General features: G+C 33.1%; 1 protein-coding gene across 1 annotated transcript; it reads right to left on the minus strand.

The window, feature by feature from the left end:
• Positions 1-10,781: 10,781 nt before the first annotated feature.
• LOC114292046 (palmitoyl-acyl carrier protein thioesterase, chloroplastic) lies at positions 10,782-23,103 on the minus strand. The gene is made up of 7 exons (XM_028235956.2): positions 22,753-23,103; positions 21,136-21,790; positions 20,833-20,966; positions 18,514-18,627; positions 17,944-18,115; positions 17,759-17,827; positions 10,782-11,386 (listed from the first exon to the last, which is right to left on the minus strand). Exons 2-7 carry the CDS (start codon positions 21,637-21,639, stop codon positions 11,117-11,119), a joined length of 1,263 nt encoding a protein of 420 aa, XP_028091757.2. The 5' UTR covers positions 21,640-21,790; positions 22,753-23,103; the 3' UTR covers positions 10,782-11,116.
• Positions 23,104-23,887: the final 784 nt, after the last annotated feature.

Here is a 23,887-nt window from a genome sequence, read left to right on the forward strand (position 1 = left end):
GAAAGGAATGAGATTAAAGCCTATTACATAAGAATCATTATAATGGTAACTCTACTTATATGACTAGAGATTCCAAGAACTGAGTTCAAAGGAACAACTAAGTTATGTGTGGCTCGCCAGAAATCACTAAGGGATTAAAATTTCCCTACCCATTCCTATGATGAAAGTGATATCTGCAACATGTATTGTATGCAGGGGCCTAAGGTTAAGCTTAACTTTTAATGATTACTTATATCTTGATTTAGGCATAAAAATCAAGACGAGTTTAAGGAAATACTCACAATAGGAATCACCCATATGAGTGTCGAACTGGGGCCGATTCTATAAGGATGAAGAGGCTACATTCTCTAGAAGCACTCATGAAAATCAGGAGCGTTCAAGGCCAAAATGAACACAACAGTGAGAACCACGGTGTGTTAGAAGATATTTTGTGTGAAATCTATTGTCCTAGCTTACACAAATGGCTGAACAATTCAAGGCATCGCGTCCATTGGTTAGTTAGTAAGTCCGATAAGTTATCACTAGGGAAGGTTCAAGGCCGAAAGTTACCTATCTTGATGCAAGATATTTTCGATTTATACTCTTTCGACAAAGTCTGTATATTGTTGCATTTCTGTTGTCATCAAATTCCATTCATGTAGGGGATTGTTAGAAATGGTTTGGAAATTTTGGGTTAAAACAGAATTTTTTCCTAACTTTAGTCTATTATTTAGGTGGGACCCATGCGCCAAAATTAGCGAGTCTAAGTGGTAACGCGTTCTATGCCGCGTTGTGATTCATATGGTATATTTGGTTGCTCAAAACCATTATCGAGTGAATGAGAAATTGAAGCCAAAGTGTACTCCATGGAAATGGAGTTTTGGTGGAAAATCCTTAAAGGTTTGAAAAATGGCTTGTCCCACATTGATTTGGTGGGAAGTTTTGAGTGGGTTTATAAGACATGGGATTGGAACTTGGGGTGTATCCCAAGGAGTACCCAAGTTTTGTAAAGAGGGAGGTTATGGACAAAATGGGCTAGACCCATTGGACCCAAAAATCACCACACGCACGCGCGTCGCCGTCTGGTCAGTCGGGTGGGCGGGCGGGCGGGCTGGGCTGGGCCTAGGCTTGGGCGCGGGTGCGTAGTGTGAGGTTGGGTTGGGCTTGTCCGACCCAATACCTATCTTTTTGGGCAAAAAATATTTGAATTTTATTTTTCTAAAATTAAATTCAAATTTTTCCAATTTGTTTTTCGAAAATTAACATTCAAAATTAGGTCCATTTTTCTCCCACCCAAACAGATTTGAATCTGTTTAAATTTCAGAAAACCCGGACAGATTTAAATCTGTGCAATTCGATTTTATCTGTTTGAATTTGAACTCAAACAGTACCAATTCAAACCAACAGGTTCAGTACTTGTTCAAACAGGTATGCTACCTGTTCAATTCAAATTAAAAGGGTGCCACTACATCTATAAATAGACTAACCCTCATTTGATGCTTTTATTCAATAATTCCGTCCTAAATATTGTCTGCATTTTCTGCATTTTTGCTGCATTATTTTTCTTCTAAGAAAGAGTGTGTGTTCGTTGTTCGAATAAATTGTAGTGCTGTATTTATTCGTTGATAGATCATTTTATCCTAGGAGATAGATGTCTATATTCTGAAAGCATCGTGGAGAGGACGAATCTGTCTTTAAGGACACAGTGTCGAACACTGGACTTGATTAGAATATTATTCAAGAAATTAATCAAGTAAGTTGGTTATTTATTTTCTGTTTTATTTTATTTTATTTAAATCAGATTTTGATTTTGTTTTTGTAGCAAAATAAAAATCTGTTTTTTCTTTATTTTATTTTATTTTTTTGGTTTGATTTTTGTAATCAAACAAATTCTCTCATTTCCTTTATTTCTTCTGTATTCTGGTTGTTGTTAAGTACATAACAAAATTTAATTTTTAAATACAATGAAATTGTCCAACAAAAACAACCAAACAAGTAAATAATTTGATATCATTTTCTTGCTCTGCTACTTTACCAATTAAAACAAGGAAAGCTTTTTATTTTATTTTATTTTTGTAAATGGATGTTTGGACTAGTTTACACGCACCTGCACTAATTTCGCGGAGATCAATCCCATCGCCTACTTGCGGTAGCCCCACTTAAAGGCAGAACAAATCCCCTATATGAACTAGTCCCAAGAACCTTATTATAACTAGTGAGTATTGAACTTAAGACTTAAAAGAAGTACACCTATAATCCTCAAGTTATGCCCACTAGACCAATCCACAAGAAAAGCTAATTTTCTTGCCTTCCATTTACTTTTTCTATTATATCTTCTCATTTTTGTTAGGGAATTATAAAATCTTATCCATTTGTTAAGGTAACTAGTGAATTTTACTGCTTACAAGTTAAGAAATAAAAGAGGGGAAATAGAGAGGAGAGAAAGTGCAGACACACAAAAAAAGGTGGGGTTCACATGTTTTCATATATTTTATTCTTTATTTTTAACATGTTAAAAGGAATTATATTGATACTAAACACACCATTGACACTTTCATTAAAGCACTGATCAAGTCACTAAAATTAACTATCATTTGACTATTTTGTTCCAAGCAAAAGGCTAACTTAAATCATTTAAATAAGTCATTAATTTTTTTTTTAAAGAAAAAGGAGTAGAAAACATATCAAATGGACTAACTTTTCTAAGTGCTAGTTTATTTGTAAATTTCGTTTAAGCCAGTAAACTAATTTATGAACATGTTTGATGCATTTTATTATAAGTTAAAAATTGATAATAAAAAAACAAAAATTAAAAACACTCTTCTACCAATATCCAGATAACAATATGACCAAGCCGAACAAAAATTGTATCAAATAGTTTAACAAAAACTTTCACAATAAAATAAATTATAAATAACTCATATAAATTGTACCAAATAACTCCTATTTAAATATCAAAGGAGGCTTAAATTAACAAACACTTCACATCAAAAAGAATAGATAAATAAAATTCACTTCTTTTTTTAAAAAAAAAACACGTTAATACAATTTTGATTTATACATTAGAAATAGTCATATATGTATATTGCCACAAGGGTGTCACTTCAGACTTTTGAAGATTGAAGGGGCAAAAACATAAGAGTACAATCTGTCTAACATTTGTGCTTTTGTTTGATTCCTCTTTTTCATCACTTTTGGACTCATTGATTTTGGTGAGCACAATGCGTTCAAAAAAAATTTGGTGAGCATAATGGAGATTGCATTTTTCACATTTTTGTTCTCCTATCTCTTCTTTCCTTACATACAAATGGGAGTCCTATCTAAATTGATTTTTGTTCGGCTTGGTCATATTGTTATTTGTTTAAGTTAAAAAAAGGACAAAATAGGTATGAATAGTTAAGGATAAATTATAAATACATCAGATTTGTTTAAAATATGATTTGTTTCTAATTTTATCACAAATAATCATTTCATTAAGAAATTTTAAGTTAATTAATAATTTTTAATAACGTCAGAAATTTATTTCAATTAATAATTCAAGTAATTTTATCATTATATAAAAGGGCAATTAATAATTTTATTTTTTCAGTTAATTCTATTAAATAACAGTTTTTTGACAATGAGGTATTTATAATTTTTCAAATCACATAATACAATTCGTATTTTGAAGAAATTTCAAGGAGTATATTTGTAATTTACTCAAGAATTAATCTACAAATTTAAATATATATACACACGTACAATAGAGGTGGACATGTATTACGTGTGTAGTTTGTAATTAAATATAATAATTATGACAATTATTTGAAATAATTTATAAATATTATCATGTTCTAAGGACATTTTCAATTTCTTTTTTTGGTAACATTTGTGAGGACCCGTATTTAATTATTTTTAGAAGAAAATAAATGAATAAATTAATTAATTAATTGATTTTATGCGGAATCTATCTAAAATATATGTTAATATATAAGTAGGTTATTAAATTAATCTATAACAAAAACATTGTTAACGAATAATAATTTTGTGGGTATTCAATATTTGTTGCTTATAAATTGTTAAGGATTCAATATGATAATTATCCTTACTAAATACCTTAGTTAATTAATTTTAAGAAACTCATACAAATACAAATACAAATATAAATAAAAAAAAGAAAAAGAAAACAAAGAGAGAGATCAGATTTTTCAGTGACAATATTGCCACTTGGTTGCATGCATGGTAATATAGGATATAGGTCTTCATTATAACTCTTGGAATGGGAAAATTCGATTCATATTGTCACTTGGTTGCATGCATGGTAATATAGGATATAGGTCTTCATTATAACTCTTGGAATGGGAAAATTCGATTCAACTCAACACAATGATTAGAAGAGAGAGAGAGAGAGAGAGAGAGAGAGAGTCAGGTAAGGAGTCCATTTATATGCATACATACAGTGCACATTTCCTCCTTAAACTGTTCGGAGGGAAATTCCGTGAGCAAGTTAAGATTAATAGAGAGAAGAAGAGAAGAAGAGTAGAACATGAAAGAAGACATAATTTTTTCCTACTTTTTCATCAACCCATTTTAATCTTACTATTAAGTAAGAAAATCCTTTCAGTCCTCTCTTTTTTTTTTTAATTGTTAAAATTTTAGATTGTGTTCATAGCAAAAATTGTAGATAGAATTTTATTTATAGTTGTATATAAATTTTGTGATTTGTATATCAAATATTTGAAGATATTGGTAGTCTTAAAATCATGATATTATTGTGGAATTAGACTTGCATGTATAGTTTATGCCATTAAAGAGATGATTGAAGATTTTATTTGGCCCTTAAATCTGCCAAATAGTTGTACGAATTTTTAGACAATTTTATACTCAAAATTTTGAGATAATTTCTTCTACAAAGTTGTTGAGAATGATGTCTAGTTCATTCAGGAATTTAAGTAACAATTATTGAGTTTTGTATAACTTTATAAAAAAATTTAACTAAATCTGGAACTGTAGACAGATTTTACTATGTGTTTGAAAACTCATTAAAAATTCTATATTAAAGCAAATCTGGTAATTTCTAAATAAAAAATGCAATTTAAGAAGTTTAGTTTCATAATAAATTTTTAGATTATGGAATTGATTTATAAATTTAAGTATGGAATTAATTTAAGAAAATGTGATAAATCTGTGTCATAAAATTTCTTAGAATTTTTCAGAATTATTTATGATTTAGTTTTGAAACATTCTTTCTAAAAAATGACCATAACATGTTTATTGAATAGTCTATAGATTTTTATGAATTTTAGAATTGTATAAATAATTTATTTATAATTTTAATTACGAAATATATATTCTGAAAATTTTTGGCAGATTGAGAAGGAACCAAAATTATTACTTCAATTATTTATTTGGACTAAAATTTAATATTGTGCTAGTCTAATCCTATCAATTAAAAATCTATGCATATATGTGATTATGGTTTTTTTTTTTTTTTTTTTTTTTTTATCTAAATTGTCATTTCATACCATGGTTTAAATTAACTGTTTATTTAAATTTTGTATATTGATTAATTAATGTGTGATATGTGTAATATTTTATGTTGGGAATTAATGAAATAGTATAACATTATTGGTGACTGAAATTTGAATTATTTGTGATTAATATAAAAACTAACTAAAATGATTAATGACATGTACAAAATTAACGATTGAGAGTTAATACCGGTAATTCAGGGTGAGCCCTGATTTTTGATAATTTTTATATAATTGTGTCGTGAAATCCTAAGATAATACGGGACTAATTTAAACCCTTATCAGTATTTGGTTTTGGGATAATGATGGATGTGCAGGTGGCACACAAGGAGGTTACGTACCTCTGATAGACCGTTCCCTTAGGACAGACCACAGATGCCATGGCTTGGGTATATAACTTTGGGTGTGGACATCCTTGGTAGTTCTTGAATATTTGACCAGAGGTCTTCAAATTAACCGTGACCATAACTTAATAATTTATAAGAAGATCTCTTTGGTGAGATTTTGAATGTTACCTAAGCTATTAAAATTATTGAAATTATTATAATGGTTGTTATATTTATCGTGCTATTAATTTTATTATTATTTTAATTGTCATGATTATTGATCTGATTATTTTCTTCAAAAAGAATGTAGGTTAGTTATATTTTCTTACTGTGTTGCAAAATTCATGGCATATATTTTGTTGTACTCGCGTTTTATGCCAAATTACGATGAGGAAGAGACTGAATCTGAACTTGAAGCTGTTGCTAATATAGGACCTTGGCTAACTTGAAGTCAAGATTTTAGCAAAATAAATTTTTACTATCTTATGTATTAGGTTGTTATGATGTTAGATGTTGTATTTGAACTTTTAATTTATTTTTTTTTTTAATGTTGTTAAACCTTTGGATGTACGAGAAATGAAACTTTCCTATCAAGATGTTAAAAAGTTAATTTTATAAGTTATTTTATTATTTAAATTTTTATAATTTTTCAATAATTTTAGGGTGTTACAACATTTATACTAATAGAAGTGTTTGCTTTATATATAAATTAGTGGCCGGTGCACATGTGATGCGTGTACAAATGCATGTGATGGAGAAGATAAATAATTAAATTTTTGAAAATTTGATTAGTTTTTTCACAGTAACATTTTTCAAATTATTATGGACGTTTTCGGGATTTTTGTAATTGAGAAATGGAGAAGATAAATAATTAAATTTTTGAAAATTTGATTAGTTTTTTCATAGTAACATTTTTCAAATTATTATGGACGTTTCGGGAATAGAAAATCCGTGACATTTACATCATCTCAGGTTTTACTTTATATATAACATACAAGATATTATAGATATAGAGATTTATATTTAGGTTTCGTTTGGGAAGTCTAACTTGGGATTTTTTTGGCTATTTTAGCCACAAAAAATAAAATAGATTTTTTAACCCAATAAGACAAAACATCATATCCAATCCATAATCATTATATTCTTTTTCTCACAAAAAAATCAAAAAAGTCAAAAAAATTAAAAGCCTTTCCCAAACCAAGCTTTTTAACCTCAAGTTAAAATAATCAAAAAAATCCAAAAGTCAAAAAATCAACCCACTTTCCAAACAAACCCTAGAATACTTATATCGGCATCTCTTCTATAAAAAATTTGCACTTACATTATTATTATTTTTTTTTTTGTAAGAGTCACACCCAATATTTAGAGTATTTTTTTTTGGTTTAATTATTTAGCCTCCGTGTGGCACCAAACCATAATTATTTTATTTTTTCTCTCATAAAAGTCAAAGAAATTAAAAAATATTTAAACAAGACTTTTCAAGCTTAGACTAAAATAATTAAAAAATTAAAAAGCCAAAACCAATTCACATGCTAAACGAAGCCTTAAAAATGTTGGTAGTTGATTTTATGTTTCAATTGTTTTCTAAACACACGCCTCTCCCAAAGGAAACAAATTGTCAAAATAAATAAATAAATAAAAACTTGGTTGGATATATAAACCTAGAAAAGTCATTGCCTATTAATGCACATAAAAAAAATAAAATTTATTACGTGCTGTATAGGATTTTGAAATGGACGATTATATTAAAATTGATATTTTATTAATTTATTTCGTGTTATAAATTTTTTTCTAATTAAAAGTGAATCTAATTATTTAATATTTTTATTCATTTGGAAAAAAAAATAAGTAGGAATAGAATTTATAAAAAAAATATTTTAAAAGATTAAATATAAATATATTGTGGTTGGATTAATTATGTTGAACATTGATTTTTTTTTTTAATATCTATTTTAAAATTGTTTTTAACTATAATCCTCTGCTAAACCGATTTGTCAATAGATTAAAGTTTATTAGATATATAAAAAAAATATATTAGTGGAATAGAATTAATAACTACGCCAAAATTGGGCTTTAGCGGCGGTTTTTTACCGCCGTTAAAGGCTGTAAAACCGCCGTTAGGCGGTATTAATGGCGGTTTTGTTACCGCCGTTTATGCGCGTGTCGAAAAAAGTACAACCGTCGTAAAAAAGTAAATTACCGTCGTTAAAAGTCGACCAAAAATGGCGTAACATAGGACCAAAAATGGCAGTTTTTTACCGTCGTAAATAGGTTCAAATTTTTCAAAAAATAATTCTTTCTTCTTGCACTCCCTAAGTCTTGAACCCTCAACCTCTCATCCACTCACACTAACCACTCTACCATAGCCACTCTTCATGAAATATATTTCCTAAATAAATATTTAAACATTACTTTTAGTTTATTGTAGATGGTTTCGCCGGAGCACGCCGGAGTTTCGCCGGCAAAGACCGCTGTCATTAACGGCGGTAATGATTGGGAATTAGCGGCGATTTTGTTACCGCTGTTAAAAGTGGACATTAACGGCGGTTTTTTTAACGGCGGTAACAAAATCGCCGTTAATGATACCTTTAACGACGATTTTCGTTACCGCCGTTAAAAAAACCGCCGTTAATGTCCTATTTTGGCGTAGTATACAAGACAAAGAAACAACAGGTGCTTCTAAACACACGCTCTTATTTTTTTTTTAAATGTCGGCCTCATATACATTTAAATTTTAAATCCTTGTAAAAATGTGAAGAGAAATTTATAAGGTGCATTTTAAAATTCTCAAAACATTGTTCTAAAAGTTAATATATCTCGTTTGGTAATCAATTAAAAAAATTATAGTTTTTTTTTCCTGAACTTTTTGTCTTTAATAATATTTTTCAAATTTGTGTCAAAAAATTATTTTCTAATCCATTTAGTGCAAAAATAATATAAAAATTAAACAAAAAAATCCAAAAAAAAATTATTACTAAAGGAAAAATAAATAAATTGTTTTCTACCTTTTGTTTTTCTTTTCTCAATTTTCTTTTCTTTTTCTGGTTAGTCTAGTTGAGTACATTCTAAAAGTCTAAATTTTTTAAAAAAATAAAAAATAAAATTCACTAAAATTTAAAAAAATATATTAAAAAATTATATCACAAATGGCCTCATCCAAATTATGTTCTATTCAAGGTGCATGAACCTAAACTTCACTTTTTTGATTCATTTTGGACCATGATAAATACCCTTTTGCAACCCTTTGACACAAAAAGGTCACAATATATAAAAATATATATAATTACTATGATAGAGGAATGAAAAAAGAAAAAAACTACAACCAAATAATCACACATAAATAAGCGATGGTTTCACGGTTAACCCTAATCTACTAAAAGCATCATAATAAAAATCCAAAGAAACAAGTTAAAATTTTGGCCAATAAAATACACTGATCTCTGTTGAGGTTCGGAGAAAATATAACAAATTCTACAATTTTGACTTAATGACATTGTGCTTCCTTCATAATACTAAGCTTCATTTTTATCAATAATTATTTAGTTATTTGAATTAAAAAATGATGTTATCTCTATTACACTGAATTTCTTTTTCTCCATATTAAAAGTAAGTCAATATGATTATATCAAAATTTAAAATTACTTATATTTCCTTCAAAACTCATGTAATTTACCCTTATCAAAAAAAAAAAAAAAAAAAAAAAAAGAAAAGAAAAGAAAGAAAGAAAGGGAAAAGAAAAAAAAAATCAAGATTCCATTCGCTTGACTATTGGAACAATTGAATGAAATCAAGCCACCCAGACCAAAAAATATATATGAAAACACTCACATTGACAAATTCATCCAATTTTTTATTTTTTTTTTAATGCAATAATGCTAGTGTTCAAATTTGAGATAGGAAAATGTTTGGTAGCTCAAAATTTTGTGGCTCAAATGGCTCAAATCTGTCAAAACGACGTCGTTTTGAGTGATTTGAGCCATTTGCGCCACAAAATTTTGAGCTACCTAATATTGTTGTTTTAGATATTATTTGATGTATCAAGAATGAATTAGTTTAATAAATTTCACCATATCAAAAACACTTCACTTGATATTCAAACTTTATAATAGTGTAAATTAACATTTTCTGAGATTTGAAAAAAATACAACAAGTCCCACAGTTTTGACATGAACATTGAAGTCCCTTAAAATTTTAATTTATAACCATTGACCCCATTCTTATCAATAATTCGTTAGTCAAACGAATAAAAAAATGATATCTTTATATCTTTTACATTGAAATACATATTTTTTCTTGTGTTTTCATACCATCTGCTTTAATTATGATTCATTTAGCCTTATTAAAAGAAAAATTAATATAATTATATTAAAATTATGGAACTTATTGTTTTCCACACTTCATCAATCTATGTCATTTACCCACATAAAAATGTCTAGAAATACAAAATTCAATCATGTAATCAGACACCAACTCTCTTACATGGAGTGAAGCTTATATATATTTTTGTGAATTCTTCAACACTCGTGTAAAAGAATTGTGTTCAATAATACGATAAATATAAGCGGTACAAGTAAAACAACTCTTACAATATTACTTTTCATGATAAAAGCTTAGAATGCTGTTTGGACATGGGAGTAAAGTTAAAAATGAATCCACTTTATTATTTTACCCCACTTGATTTTAATTCCAATGAGCTATTTAACAAAGTTGTATTGTATATTACTACTTTTTAAGCTGTCTTAGTGCATTGGTGCCTAATCATGTAAAAGCTTCATGCTTTGGATGCACCATTTGTCCATGTGCATGAACCTGGTTTACAACAACATAGCAATAAATATAACACAACAATGGTTTTTTGTCATCACATGTAAGCAATTTTTATAAGATGGGCCCTACATGTTCCACCAGAGAACATTTTTCCATTATAAATAAATATAGAATTGCCATCAAAAACATCAGTTGCCAATTTGAGGAACATTTTTCCATTACAAATAAATATAGAATTGCCATCAAAAACATCAGTTGCCAATTTGAGGAGGCAGTCAACCTGGAACTCTTAACACAGAGAGAGAGAGAGAGAGAGAGAGAGAGGGAGGGGGGGGGGGGGGGGGGGGGGAGATCTACTTACAATGGGCTTACTACTTTTCTCTATTCTCCCAAATAAGAACTTAGATAAGAAGGAAATATTTATAACCCAAAAAAAAACATATGTAAATCCCGATACTTGAGTAACATTTTACAGAGGCATTGAGACACAGGATGAGACTACTGCTAATCCACAGCTACAAAGAACTTCAACAGTTAAGCACTTTCGGCCACAGAAAGCTGACCAAGGCTCCCAAGAATGTTGGCATATTTGGGCCTCCATTCAGTTCTTGCCTTCAGAATCTCGGGCCCATCCTCGAGTCGAAGCATATGTTCACACTCAACATAACCAGAATCAATCGATCCACCACCACCACCTGATACTTTGGTCAGGGATTGCAGCACACTGTCCCTCCCACACTCCCTCCTGTACTCCAGAGTCAAGCTAGAAAGCTCATGGCTCTCCAAAATTGGGGGTGGAGCGCTCTGCAACAAACCGGCATCTAGCTCTAATGAGATGGCAAGTAAATATGAAACTAAATCACTGTTTGGCAATAGCTAAATAAGCTGCTTATTGGCTAAAAAAGCCACAAGTGAAAAGCATGTTTGCTTTTTGCTATATAAGTCAGGGTAATATAGTAATTTCTCACAAAAAAAACAAAAGTTTCAAAAGATCAACATCTAATGAATCATGTCTCAAGATTACTGCAGCTGGAGGTTTTCACTGATCCAATGATTGTGAACGTATTGGGACATAGAGGGGCATGGAGATTTGGGGTAGAGGATTTCATGCCCAAGAGGGGTGATAGAGTGGGCTCAAGCGGTGGGCTCAAGCCCAACATCCTAGGTATAAAACATAAGGATAGAACCATTGGGATCAGCAAAACTAATCATATCATTGAAAACTGTAAATAAGGACTTCTCACACATATTTCTCCCCATGCTATAATTTATGAAACATGGAAAGTTGACAACCATCAGGGAACCACAACTTGGAATGCTTGGGTAACTTATGAGGGCATTCAAAAATTCCAACCTCTATTGAATTAAGTACATTGTGCTTCATACAGCATATTAGAACAAAACTAGACACCATAAAACATAATAATGAAATCAACTAAGCAGAAATAAGAAGCTTATTAATTGCTTGCCATGCCTTGACTTTAGACAAATGTAGCAGTTAGAATGTAAAATGAAGAAATTAAGGTTGAAAGTTAGGAGGACGAAGAAGAAGAGAGAACTTTTGTATATATTGAAAAAATTGTTATACCTCAACTTTACATCAGTCAAATATATATAAAAACCCTAAAGTAGCAATATGACCATCGTACCCTCAACTTAAGTAAATATTAACAAGAGAACAAAAGAACAAAAATAACTAAAATAACTATTCTAACACTCCCTCTCAAGCTGGAGCATAGAGATCGAACATGCCCAGCTTGGCAGACAAACGAAGAAACGAATGCCGCGCCAAAGGTTTGGTTAGAAAATCACCCAATTAATCCTCAGAACGAACATAAGGAGTCACCAGTTGCTTGCGGAGTAAGAGATCACGAATAAAATGGAAATCAACTTCGATATGTTTGGTGCGTTCATGAAACACAGGATTATTGGCAATGAAGATAACAGCCTGATTGTCACAGAACATGCTCATAGGAGTGGAAATAAAAAAGCCAAAATCTTGGAGAAGAGACTGAACCCAGAGCATCTCAGAAGCAGTATGAGCCATGGCACGATACTCAGCCTCGGCACTAGAACGAGCAACGACAGTCTGTTTCTTGCTACGCCAAGTGACAAGATTACCACCAACAAAAAGTACAATAGCCCGAGGTGGAACGGCGGTCAGTCTTATTACCAGCCCAATCAGCAACACTGAAGCCAGGGACAGACAAAGAGGAAGATGGGCGATAGAGCAACCCCCAACCTGGAGCACACTTTAAGTATTGCAAGATACAACACACAGCCACAAAATGGGGTTAGAGGGGAGCATGCATAAACTGACTGACCACACCCACAGCATAGGTAATATCTGGACGAGTGACAATGAGATATATTAACTTGCCAACCAACCGACGATAACGACCAATATCAGGAAAGAAGTCGCCAGTGTCACCATCAAGCTTGACGCTAGAATCCATGGGAGTATCACTGGGGCAAGAGCCTCAGAGGCCAGTCTCGATAAGAAGATCAAGAACATACTTCCGTTGAGAAAGAAACAAGCCCTGAGAAGAGCAAGCAACTTCAATCCCAAGAAAATACCGAAGATGGCCCAAGTCTTTGGTGTGAAATTGTTGTCCCAAATACGGCTTCAAAGTAGCAATACCATTGGAGTCACTCCCTGAAATGATGATGTCATCCACATAAACAATAACAACAACACGCCCAGTAGATGAGTGGTGAACAAAAACAGAGTGATCAAAGGTGGAACGGCGAAATCCATAGACAAGCACAACAGCACTAAAGCGATCAAACCAGGCACGTGGGGATTGCTTAAGACCATACAAGGCCTTCCGCAATCGACAAACAAGATGCTCTTTGCCGGGAACAACATAGCCAGGGGGCTGATTCATATAGACCTCCTCGTGGAGATCACCATGGAGAAAGGCATTTTTGATATCCAGTTGATATAAAGGCCAAGACTGATTAACTGCAACAGAAAGGAGAATCCGAACAGAGTTGAGACGGGCCACAGGAGAAAAGGTCTCCAAGTTATCAACACCATAGGTTTGGGTGTAGCCTTTAGCTACCAGACGAGCCTTAAGTCGCTCAACAGTTCCATCAAGAAGATACTTAACAGTATAAATCCAACGACAACCCACAATAAATTTGCCAGATGGCAGAGGGGTAAGGTCCCAGGTCTGATTTTGATGAAGAGCATGCATTTCCTCATCCATGGAAGACTTCCAACTAGAGATGGACATAGACTCCAGATAGGTGCGAGGAATGGAAATACTAGACAAGCTACAAGCAAAAGAGTGAAAACCAGGAGAGAGGCGATCATAAGAAACGAAATGAGCAATAGGATGTTTAGTGCAAGTGCGTTTACCTTTGTGGAGTGCAATAAGAAGGTCATCAGATGGTAGAGCAGCAGGTGGAACATGAGCCTCAGACGAAGGAGATGAACTGGTCGGGCCATAAGACACAATGCGACGAGCTTGAGACCGTTGATAAACCTGCAAAGGAGGGATAGAAGTGAGAGGAGATGGAGAGGATATAGGAGTGGATGTGGAAGGAGCATAAGAGGGAAGAGTAGGAGTGAGAGAGGCTAGCTCCCCCTCACGAGAAGAGAGAAGATCAGTAGATAACTGTTGCCCAGAGGGAGAAAAAAACGGAGTAGACTCCAAAAAAAGTTACATCAGCACTGACAAAGTAGCGACGAGACTCAAGATGATAACACCGATACCCTTTTTGAGTGCAAGAATAACCTAAGAACACACACTTGCGTGCACGAGGAGATAACTTATCCAACCCAAGGTCAAGAACATGGACAAAGGCCACACACCCAAAAATGCAAGGAGGCAAGGGAAAAGGAGATGTGGTGGGATATAACAGAGAATAGGGAGATGTGTGTACAACACTAGAGGGCATGCGATTTATAAGCAAACAAGCGGTGAGAACGGCATTGCCCCAAAACAGTTTGGGGACATGCATATTAAACATCAGGGTGCGAGCAACATCTAGCAAGTGACGGTGTTTCCGCTCTGCAACACCATTTTGCGGGGATGTATGAGAACAACTAGTTTGATGAATAATACCATGAGCATCACAAAAGATAGTTACAATAGATTGCACATATTCTAAGGCATTATCAGACCGAAATATCTTAATACGCTTGCTAAATTGAGTAAAAATTTCATTATAAAACTTAGAGATGATGGAAGGCAAATCAAAGCTTTGTTTCATTAAAAACAACCAAGTCATCCGAGAGTAATCATCCACAAAAATCACCATAAATCTCAGGAGGCAATTTCGAGTGTAGGGGTGAAGGACCCGTTCGTACAGTGCTTACGTCATGCTGACGTCATCGTACGGCTGATGACATCAGCACGTCTCGGTCACCTCAGATCGATCTCTAGAATCTGTAGAAACCTTTCTGATGAAGAAGAGATTGCTCTGATACCAAGTTAGAATGTAAAATGAAGAAATTAGGATTAAAAGTTAGAAGGAAGAAGAAGAAGAGAGAACTTTTGTATATATTGAAAAAATTGTTATACCTCAACTTTACATCAGTCAAATATATATAAAAACCCTAAAGTAGCAATATGACCATCGTACTCTCAACTTAAGTAAATATTAACAAGATAACAAAAGAACAAAAATAACTAAAATAACTATTCTAACAGTATCAAATTCATTTAGATACTAATTTTGACTTGTACCAAAATTACAAAATAGTTGTTCAATTTTCGAGGAGGGTCCGAATCTTAGTTAAGCAAAGCAGGAGAGGGGACAGGAGCAAGGGAGGGGGAGCTGGGCATATAGCAACTAAGAAACGGGAGAGGGGATAGAAGCGAGGTCATATAGAAGTTTCTAAGGTTAGGAGTGTGGGAGCGTCTGTGTTACATGGATTCGACACTTTGGGGCGAAGTACCCGTGTCGACACGACACGACACGGCACAGGTGCGAGTGTGGGATCTGTGTCGGATTTGCCTGTTCTCTCTTGGACACAGCTCATCACAGAAAGCAAAAGAAATGAAAGAGGAGAGAGCAAGAGAGAACCTGGTCGAAGCTCCATCCAGTCGAAGATCGAAGACCTCCAGTCTCCATCCGGTCGATCCAATCAAAGATCGAAGCTCCATCTGGTCTCTCTCTCTCTCCCTCGCCTTCTCTCTCTCCCTCGCAATCGCGATCGCTTCGCTTTTCTCCCTCTCTCTCTCTCTCTCTCTCACACACATTTTATCTTCTTCTTGATTCAGATTTGTCTCGCTATCTATCTATTCGTATCTATCTATTATTATAATAACTATAATAATAACTATTATTATTATATATTATATAATAATTATTATATAACATATAATATATTTATAAGATAATATATACTTATATATATTAATAAAAAAAAAATAAACACATGTATGTAAAATAAAATAAAAAAATATAATAAATAAATTAAATAATTAATGTATATTAAAATAAAAATGTATATATAATATAACTCATCTTCATAAAATAAATATATATTTTTAAAGAAAAACTATTTAACGTATCCCCGTACCCGTATCTAAATTTGGATACATATCCACGTATCCTTAATTTTTAATTTTGAAGTGTCCGACCCTTAGATACGCACCCACACCCGATACTCGTACCCGAGTCCGTGTAACATAGGGGAGCGTTTATATATTTTATATATTAAATATATAAAAATATTCTAACAATTATTTTATTTGTCTAGTTGTAATATTATGTGTTAAATATGAATAAACATTATAGATTAATGTCAACTACAATTACCATTGTTAAGTATAAATAAATATTATGTAAATAGAAAGTGCTATAATAAGTTTGCGTTGCTTTTGTTTTTTTTTTTTTTTTTTTTTTTTTGGTTGAGATTTGTATGTTTGAGAGGTTCTATCTCAATTGGGAACGAGTTTCTTCCTCAATGGACGTGAATTTCTTATAATTTCATTATTTTGGGAGCGCGGAATCATGTTTCTAAGTAAGAAACATCACCCAAGTAGAAGTTTCCTTCTACTAAGGTCCAAATGCCTCCAATCAATTCAAATCAATTTAATAACTAACTTTAAATGGCTTCAACCCCAAGGGTTGGTCTGGTGGGAAGGTCTTAGATCTTGGGAGTGTGCTCCTCCAAGGTTTTAAAGATCGAAATCTCTTAAGTGCTAAAAATTCTTTGAGGCCATCAGACTAGGAGAAAACCCTTGAATTAATCATGGTGCACTTGCGGAAAACTCCTTGCCAAGGGCTTGTGTACTCCTGAGGATTAGTAGAGTTTTGATCCAAATACCCCGGGGCCAATCAAAAAAAAAAAAAAAAAAAAAAAAAAACACAAACTTTATAAATGCCTTCAGTATCAAATGATTTCTCTAAATGAATCTTGGTATGTCATATTAATGTCCATCCCAATAGTTAGTTCTAAGAAAAATGTAAAAAGATTGTGACCTGTGATAATTATCATTTTGAAATTATGTTATAATGAAAAAAGCACGAACCTAGACTCAACTAATGGAAAAAAGCAGAAGTAAATGTGAGCATTATTCCACTCATAATTAATGTTACATGTACCATCGGTGCCAATATTGGTAGGTTTGGGGTGATGACAAAAACAACTGATTAATAGGCCTTTCTGTTTTCTTTTTTTTGTGTGTTTGTGCATGTGCGTGTGCTTTTTTTCAAAAAGAATTAATAAATACTCATGGTAACCACAACTAAAGAATGATTACTTGAACGGGGAAAGGGATCTCATCTGGTGTTATTCAGGCAAACCCTTTACGGGCCTTATCAAATCCAATTAATCAGAGAAAACTGACTTCAGAGCTTTAGGTTTTGTATCAATGCCACATTCAACTTAAAAACCACCCATACACATTGAACATGACTTTATTATACATTTATGCAATGCATGCACAGCTTTACCTAACCACAATATATACTACCACCTTGTACTTTTTATTATTTTACTCTTTTTATAGTTTTTCTATGAAGTGAACTTTTTTTTAAAGCAAGGGCTTTGGCTAGTGTAATCTCATCTCATCAAAGATTTTGGAGGAGAATGATATTAGGTTTGAACAGAGCATCCAATAGGCATCACAAACCATATTTTATGTGACAGGTTATAAAGTTAATAACCAGAGAAATCAAATAGATAAAGCATCAAAAGAAAGAAAAGAGATTTACCTCAACAATCCAGCCAACGTATTTCACATTGTTAACATGCAGGTTGACATCTAAATCACTCCGTTTAGGCTGATCAATTCAAAATGCACAAATCATATCAACCAACCAAAGTTCGAGCAGCACAAAGCATTCATATGCTGCATAACAGAGATCAATAATCATGACAATCAAATTCTTTAACTTACAGTTAAACCAGTACGAATATAATCTGCTGTGCTTTCATTAAGCTTTGGTAATTTTCTGCTGTCCTCGTCCAGAACAGGAGGTGAATCCACAAAATAAGGACCTATTTCCACTCTAACTTCATCTGGTATCTTAGATAACCTCCGTGTCTCTTTATTCATCATCACCCAGACACTGCAACCAACCAAAGTCACTATAATAATAAATAATAAAAAAAAGTCTGGTCAGTCAATAAGTGATCTAACTTTCAGAATATGTTATTCTTGACACACTAAAAATCCATGGCTTACCATGCTCCTGGGGATATGTACCTAATCCAAACAAGTCTTATGGATATTATCAGGAGGGATGTGAAGGTCAGATATTGTTCACTTTAAACTAGTTTACATATATTCAACAATATCTTGTAATTTTATTTGTTCAAATATAACAAAATAATATATGCACCCTTTTCCAAGGCAATAAACATGCTGATATAGTGTTCGTGAAAGGATATTGTGGCTATACGGGAATCTCACATAACTTATGACATCCATATAAAAGTCATGAGATTTGTTTAAATAAGCTCCTACCTGGAAGCTCTTGTTAGAATGTCCCCTGTTTTGCAGTCATGGACAATCCAATCACGCCGCATACCATTCTTCCCAGACGCAGCTACCCAACTGTTGACTTGCACAACATCGCCCCTGAAAGAAATAACAAAGTTCAGACTATTAGGTTCCGTTTGTATTTAGGGATTTGAAATGCATGGATTTGGCATTAATCATTCATTTATGAAAAATAACTTGAATTTGAATTTAGGTTTGATAATTCATCTATAAATTTTAAAATTGAATTGAACAGTTCTATAATGATGGATTTGAAATAACTATTTTAGGGTAGTTATTTGAAATCATGGAAGGAAAAAGCAAAAAGAATAAAAAAACATTTTGTTTTCTATTGTAATTTGTATCAAATGCTAGAAAATGCAAATAGCATTTTATGCCCAAACAATCAGAGTGTAAATATGAAAACAAAAAACCTACATAGAGACAGAGAAATCTGTGAATGTGATTGTCATCATGTGGCAAAAAAATACAAAAAAGCTGCTTTCTGAAAATTTGAGATGGCAAGGAAGAAGTTGAGAGCCCAGGTCCTCAAGCAGCCTTAGGTGAGAGCAAGGAAGCACGGGTGCGGGTACGAGTACGGTACGGGTACGCCGATTCAGCAAAACTCAAAAAAAATACGATACGGGTACGGCTGCAGTACGCCAATACTATTATTTTTTTTATAAATATAATTATGGTTAAAGGATTCAACCTACAAATTAAAATTAAATATCAAAACTAAAAAAAATACTACTCATTTTTCTATAATTTAAAACCATTAAGCGTTAAAAATAATATTTGTAAAATCTCTCACTTTGACATGTTATGCACTATAAATTTGTGATCATAATTTATTTTTAAAATCTTTCTTTTTGCTCATCAATTTGCTATTTTTATAGGGTGATACCAAAGAAATAAAAGAAGACCAAAGAAAGATTTAAAGTTAATTGCCAACAGTAAAGGAAAAAAATTTCTCAATTGGGGCAAGTTGTCAATTGCAATTTGCATAATACATAAAATTGAATCATTCCCAACCACTACTAATCAACTAATACAGTATCAATTTTTAACGTTTTGTGCATAAACTTTAAAAGTTTGTTATGATTAAAGATTTTACAAAGAAATTCTAGGAGGATCTAAAGCAAAAGCATATCGCATAGTCATACACAGAACTACCCTTTATAGGCCTTGTTATTTTTTTTAGTTCAAATTGCTTTTTAAAAACATCAAAATCATTTGCTGATATGTTTATACAATTCATATAGACAGACAGGACAGCAGAGAAACATCAAAATTACTGATCTGCAAGGGCACAAAAAATAATAATAATAATAATAATTGCTGATTTGCAAGGGCAGAAAAAAAAAAAAAAAAAAAAATTGGCCCTGGCGTACCCGAAACGTACCAACGGCGTACCGACGCCGTATCCGAATGAACCAAACATACCGGACCCTCTTTTGCCGTACCTGGTACGCGTACCGCCGTACCGGTACGCGTACCTGCACCCGGTACTCGTATGGCACTATTTTTGGAGTACCCGTGCTTCATAGGGTGAGAGAGAGGAGTGTGGTGGAGAGGTCTTGCTTTTTGCCAAAGATGGAGAATATAATTAAGGATGACTTGAATACATCAACATATGCATAGAGTCCATTTATAAAGGAGAGTTGAACAAAGGGAGTCAGCTCACCCTTGATCAGGTGGTTCATTACCATGGTGGTTTACGTGCCCCCACTTAGGTTAAGCTCATATCCTTAGCAAACAACTTGGAGATGACATGGTGCCTGATTGGCTAGCCACTTGGAGATACTTTTCTCTAATTTAGAGATTTAGAGATGATGTGGCTCCATAAGGCCAGCCAAGTGGTGATAGTATACCCACAAAAAGAGAACAAACTTACAAGTGAAAAAATACAAATTTAAGAAGGAAAAAAAAAGGCCAAGTCTCTCCCCCCCTTCACCCCCTTCCAACCCCTCCACCTTGATTTAGGTTCATGTTAGTTTAGGCATCAAGAACTATCATGCATGCTTCCTCATTTAGACCTGATTGAAGACTGAAATAATAGTCAAAAGTAAATTTCATTTTCACATCGATGATTATAGTCATCCTCAAAATATCTCAAGTTTAGTGATGCAGCTATGCCTCTACAACATGGTGAAGAGTGAATAAATGTAATACGAGTCTAATATATCCAGTAGCAGCCAAACACGACATCAGCTTCCTAGAGACAATTGAACCATTAGAGACGAAAAGGTACCATCATTAGAGTAGTAAGAAAGCATCAGTATGCACATAAGTCTAACTTACCAAGTAGGATAACGATCTACCACAACATGCATTTTGGTTACCACCCAAATGAGATTCTTTTTGCACATCTCTGGAGTTGCACCAAAGCCATCACCCAAAAGTCCCGCACCCTTCACATGGTTAAGAGCCGTTTCCTGCAAAAAGAGCTTATGCTTATAAAGAAGTGAACAAAGCTTAACATAATGATGATGATAATGATGATACAGTGTTCTTTTAGCATTCTAGCTGCTTATTTTCTTGGCTACAAAAATAAGCCAAGAATATTCTCTCTAGAACAAAATGAAACTAAAGTTTTAACCACACCTGCAAATGATTCATTAATGTCTCTATAGAAGCAGTCCGATCAGCCCCTACTTCATATGATCTTATAGAAAAGTTTTGAGAGAAAACAAGACCATCTTGAACGATTTTCCCCAAACCAAATGGGTCGGTGAGCATGTCAGGGCGCCTTGGTTTCCAATCAAGCATCATCCATTGCTTCTCAGCTGCCAAAAATATTGTCGTGATAGCAGCAAGAAGCATACTCCAATCCGGCAATTGGTTGATAATAGTCCTTTCATGATGTGATGGTGTATCATTCTCACCCTTGAGGCCCTCAACTACACCAAATTTGGTGCCATTGACCTTGGAAGGAGCTTGTGCATTGGTCCTAACCTGCAAACTCCCACTAGAGGCAGACTTGGATTTAATCCCTCGTGCATCTACAGTTGATGGCACTCCTCCACCCTTGCCGGATGTCTTGGCACCAGATTCAGGTTGCAGAGAAGCAACAGCAAAGAATGCAGAGGTGGCAGCAGTAGCAACCATGATGAAAATTTACCGCCAAGTCAGTTGAAGCGTATCAGAGGTTAAAATCACAATATTGGGGAAATGAATTCTTGGCAAATTTAAACTTGTAACCAGGAGGGACAATTTGTGGAATATTCACCCAAATGCATCAGAATGACAAGTTAGTTGCCTGTGCATAGCATGTGAAATACCGGTTAGAATAGTTGAACTTAAAATTCAAGTAACAAAGCGACTATTGCAGTTAAGATCATAATAGTATATATATCACTTCCTTCAGACAATTCAGCTATCAACTAAAATCCCCCAAAGCGAAACGATTCACCAACAAAGGTGTCCTCCAGACAATTCAGCAAAAAGCACCCCCAAAGTGCTTCAATTCACCAACAAAGATGTTATTTGCTTCAGCTAAAATTGAATGTTTATCGACCATTTGTAATCAATTTGACAGCTTATGCAGTAAAATAGCTTAAATAAGCTGGAACAATAAGAGAAAAAAAAAAAAAAAGGTTGATTCTCCTCAAACTGTATAAGTGTTTCTGTTGTTTTTTTTTTTTTAAAAAAAAAAAATTACAATAATTATGTGCTTTCAACTTAGAATAAGCTAAAACAAATTGACCCAAAAGCTTGTAGATAGAGAGAGGGGTCAAATTCCATTTTTTTTTTCCTTAAAAGGTGTGCTTCACTTTGTTAAAAACAGCGATTAAAAAAAAAAAAAACCCTTCAATTTTCATAATTAAGACCATATTTTAGACAACATCCCTCAAGAAAGAGGAAAAAAAATCCTGTTTAATCAGCCTAATACAATAAAATAGCAAATATCCAACACAAAGAGATGGACAAAACCTCATAAAAAAGAAAACAAAGAACAAGAAAGAATAGAAACAAAAAAACAAATAAAAACATGGAAAACTATTCATTATAACCTATAAAACTCAAACATCCAAATCAGAAACAGATCTGAACGTTAAAACCCACAAAACCCAATCGTTCAGAACCAAAACCCACATTTACCCCCATTATGCCCTTCCATATCACACCCAATAAAAAAAAACCCACACAAAAGTTCAAACCAAAATGAAATTCCAACACTTTCGAATCCAGAACTCAGATCACACCAATTCGAGTCCGTACCTTTGCATGTAACAAACAGTATATGCGGATCAAAGAGTCGATGTTTTTTTGATCGGAAAATTTCCTTTTCTTTTCTCGTAATTTCTAGGGCATGCGATTTTTTGCTCTTCTCGATTTCCGAGTTTCGTATGCAAGATTCCAAAATCCAGCAAATGAGAGAGATAGAGAGAGATGAGAGAGAAAAGAGTATTTTTTGGGGGCCAGCGGGTTTTCGATGGAGAGGGATTTGGCGTCCACCGTCGGCTTTTATACTACCTATCTGTCCTCCCGCCTCACGATTCAAGAAGTCCAATTTATTTACCTAAATGCCCTTTTTATTAAACGATTTTGAGTATTAATTTTTTGAAGTTTAATTTAAAATTTTAACGTGTTTTAAAATATATTTATATAATAAGTTAATTTAAATAAATTTTTAATTAATTAAATACGAGTTATATTTTAGTAACTTAATTTTTTATAATATATAAATTGAATAGTAAGTTGTTTAAATGTGCTTAAAAAATTTAAAGAATTTAAAACTGTTTTTTTAATTTGATTTTTTTATAAAACTAGTCAATTAAACAAATTTTGAATGAGTTTGACACAAAAGCTTGTTTTGTTTACTATCTTACATATATTTCAACAATGCTATATTCATCAATTTTGAGCTCGTTTGAATTGTTTAAATTTTGTGTATATCGGTCGTTTAATCGATCTGGACGGATATCGGTTGATATACTAGTTGATGAGCGTGATAATCATAATAGATAAGAGTGACACCGATCGTTTGATTAATCACTTGATTTACGCAATTTGAACAATTTGAATGAATCCAAATTAGGTGAATCATTTGTTTTTTTTTTTTATACATTTATATGTATTTTATTTTTGAAATAATTACAAACAAAATTGGTTGACTTTTTAATATAACATTATACATACAATGAGAGATGTTCCAGGCCCCCCACAACCCCAGACCCCCACATTATTCGTGAGAGAGAGAGAGAGAGAGAGAGAGAGAGAGAGAGGGGGGGGGGGGGGGGGGGGGAGGGGAAAAAAAAAAGAAGAAAGAATAAGTGTTTAATAAGTGATCACAATCGATTAGAGATTGTGGGGTCTCAAGTACTTTCTATATACAATGGGTTGAGGGGTAGTT

The sequence above is a fragment of the Camellia sinensis genome, chromosome 5, assembly GCF_055761805.1.
Source record: "Camellia sinensis isolate YWXY chromosome 5, ASM5576180v1, whole genome shotgun sequence".
In the NCBI taxonomy this organism is placed as follows: domain Eukaryota; kingdom Viridiplantae; phylum Streptophyta; class Magnoliopsida; order Ericales; family Theaceae; genus Camellia; species Camellia sinensis.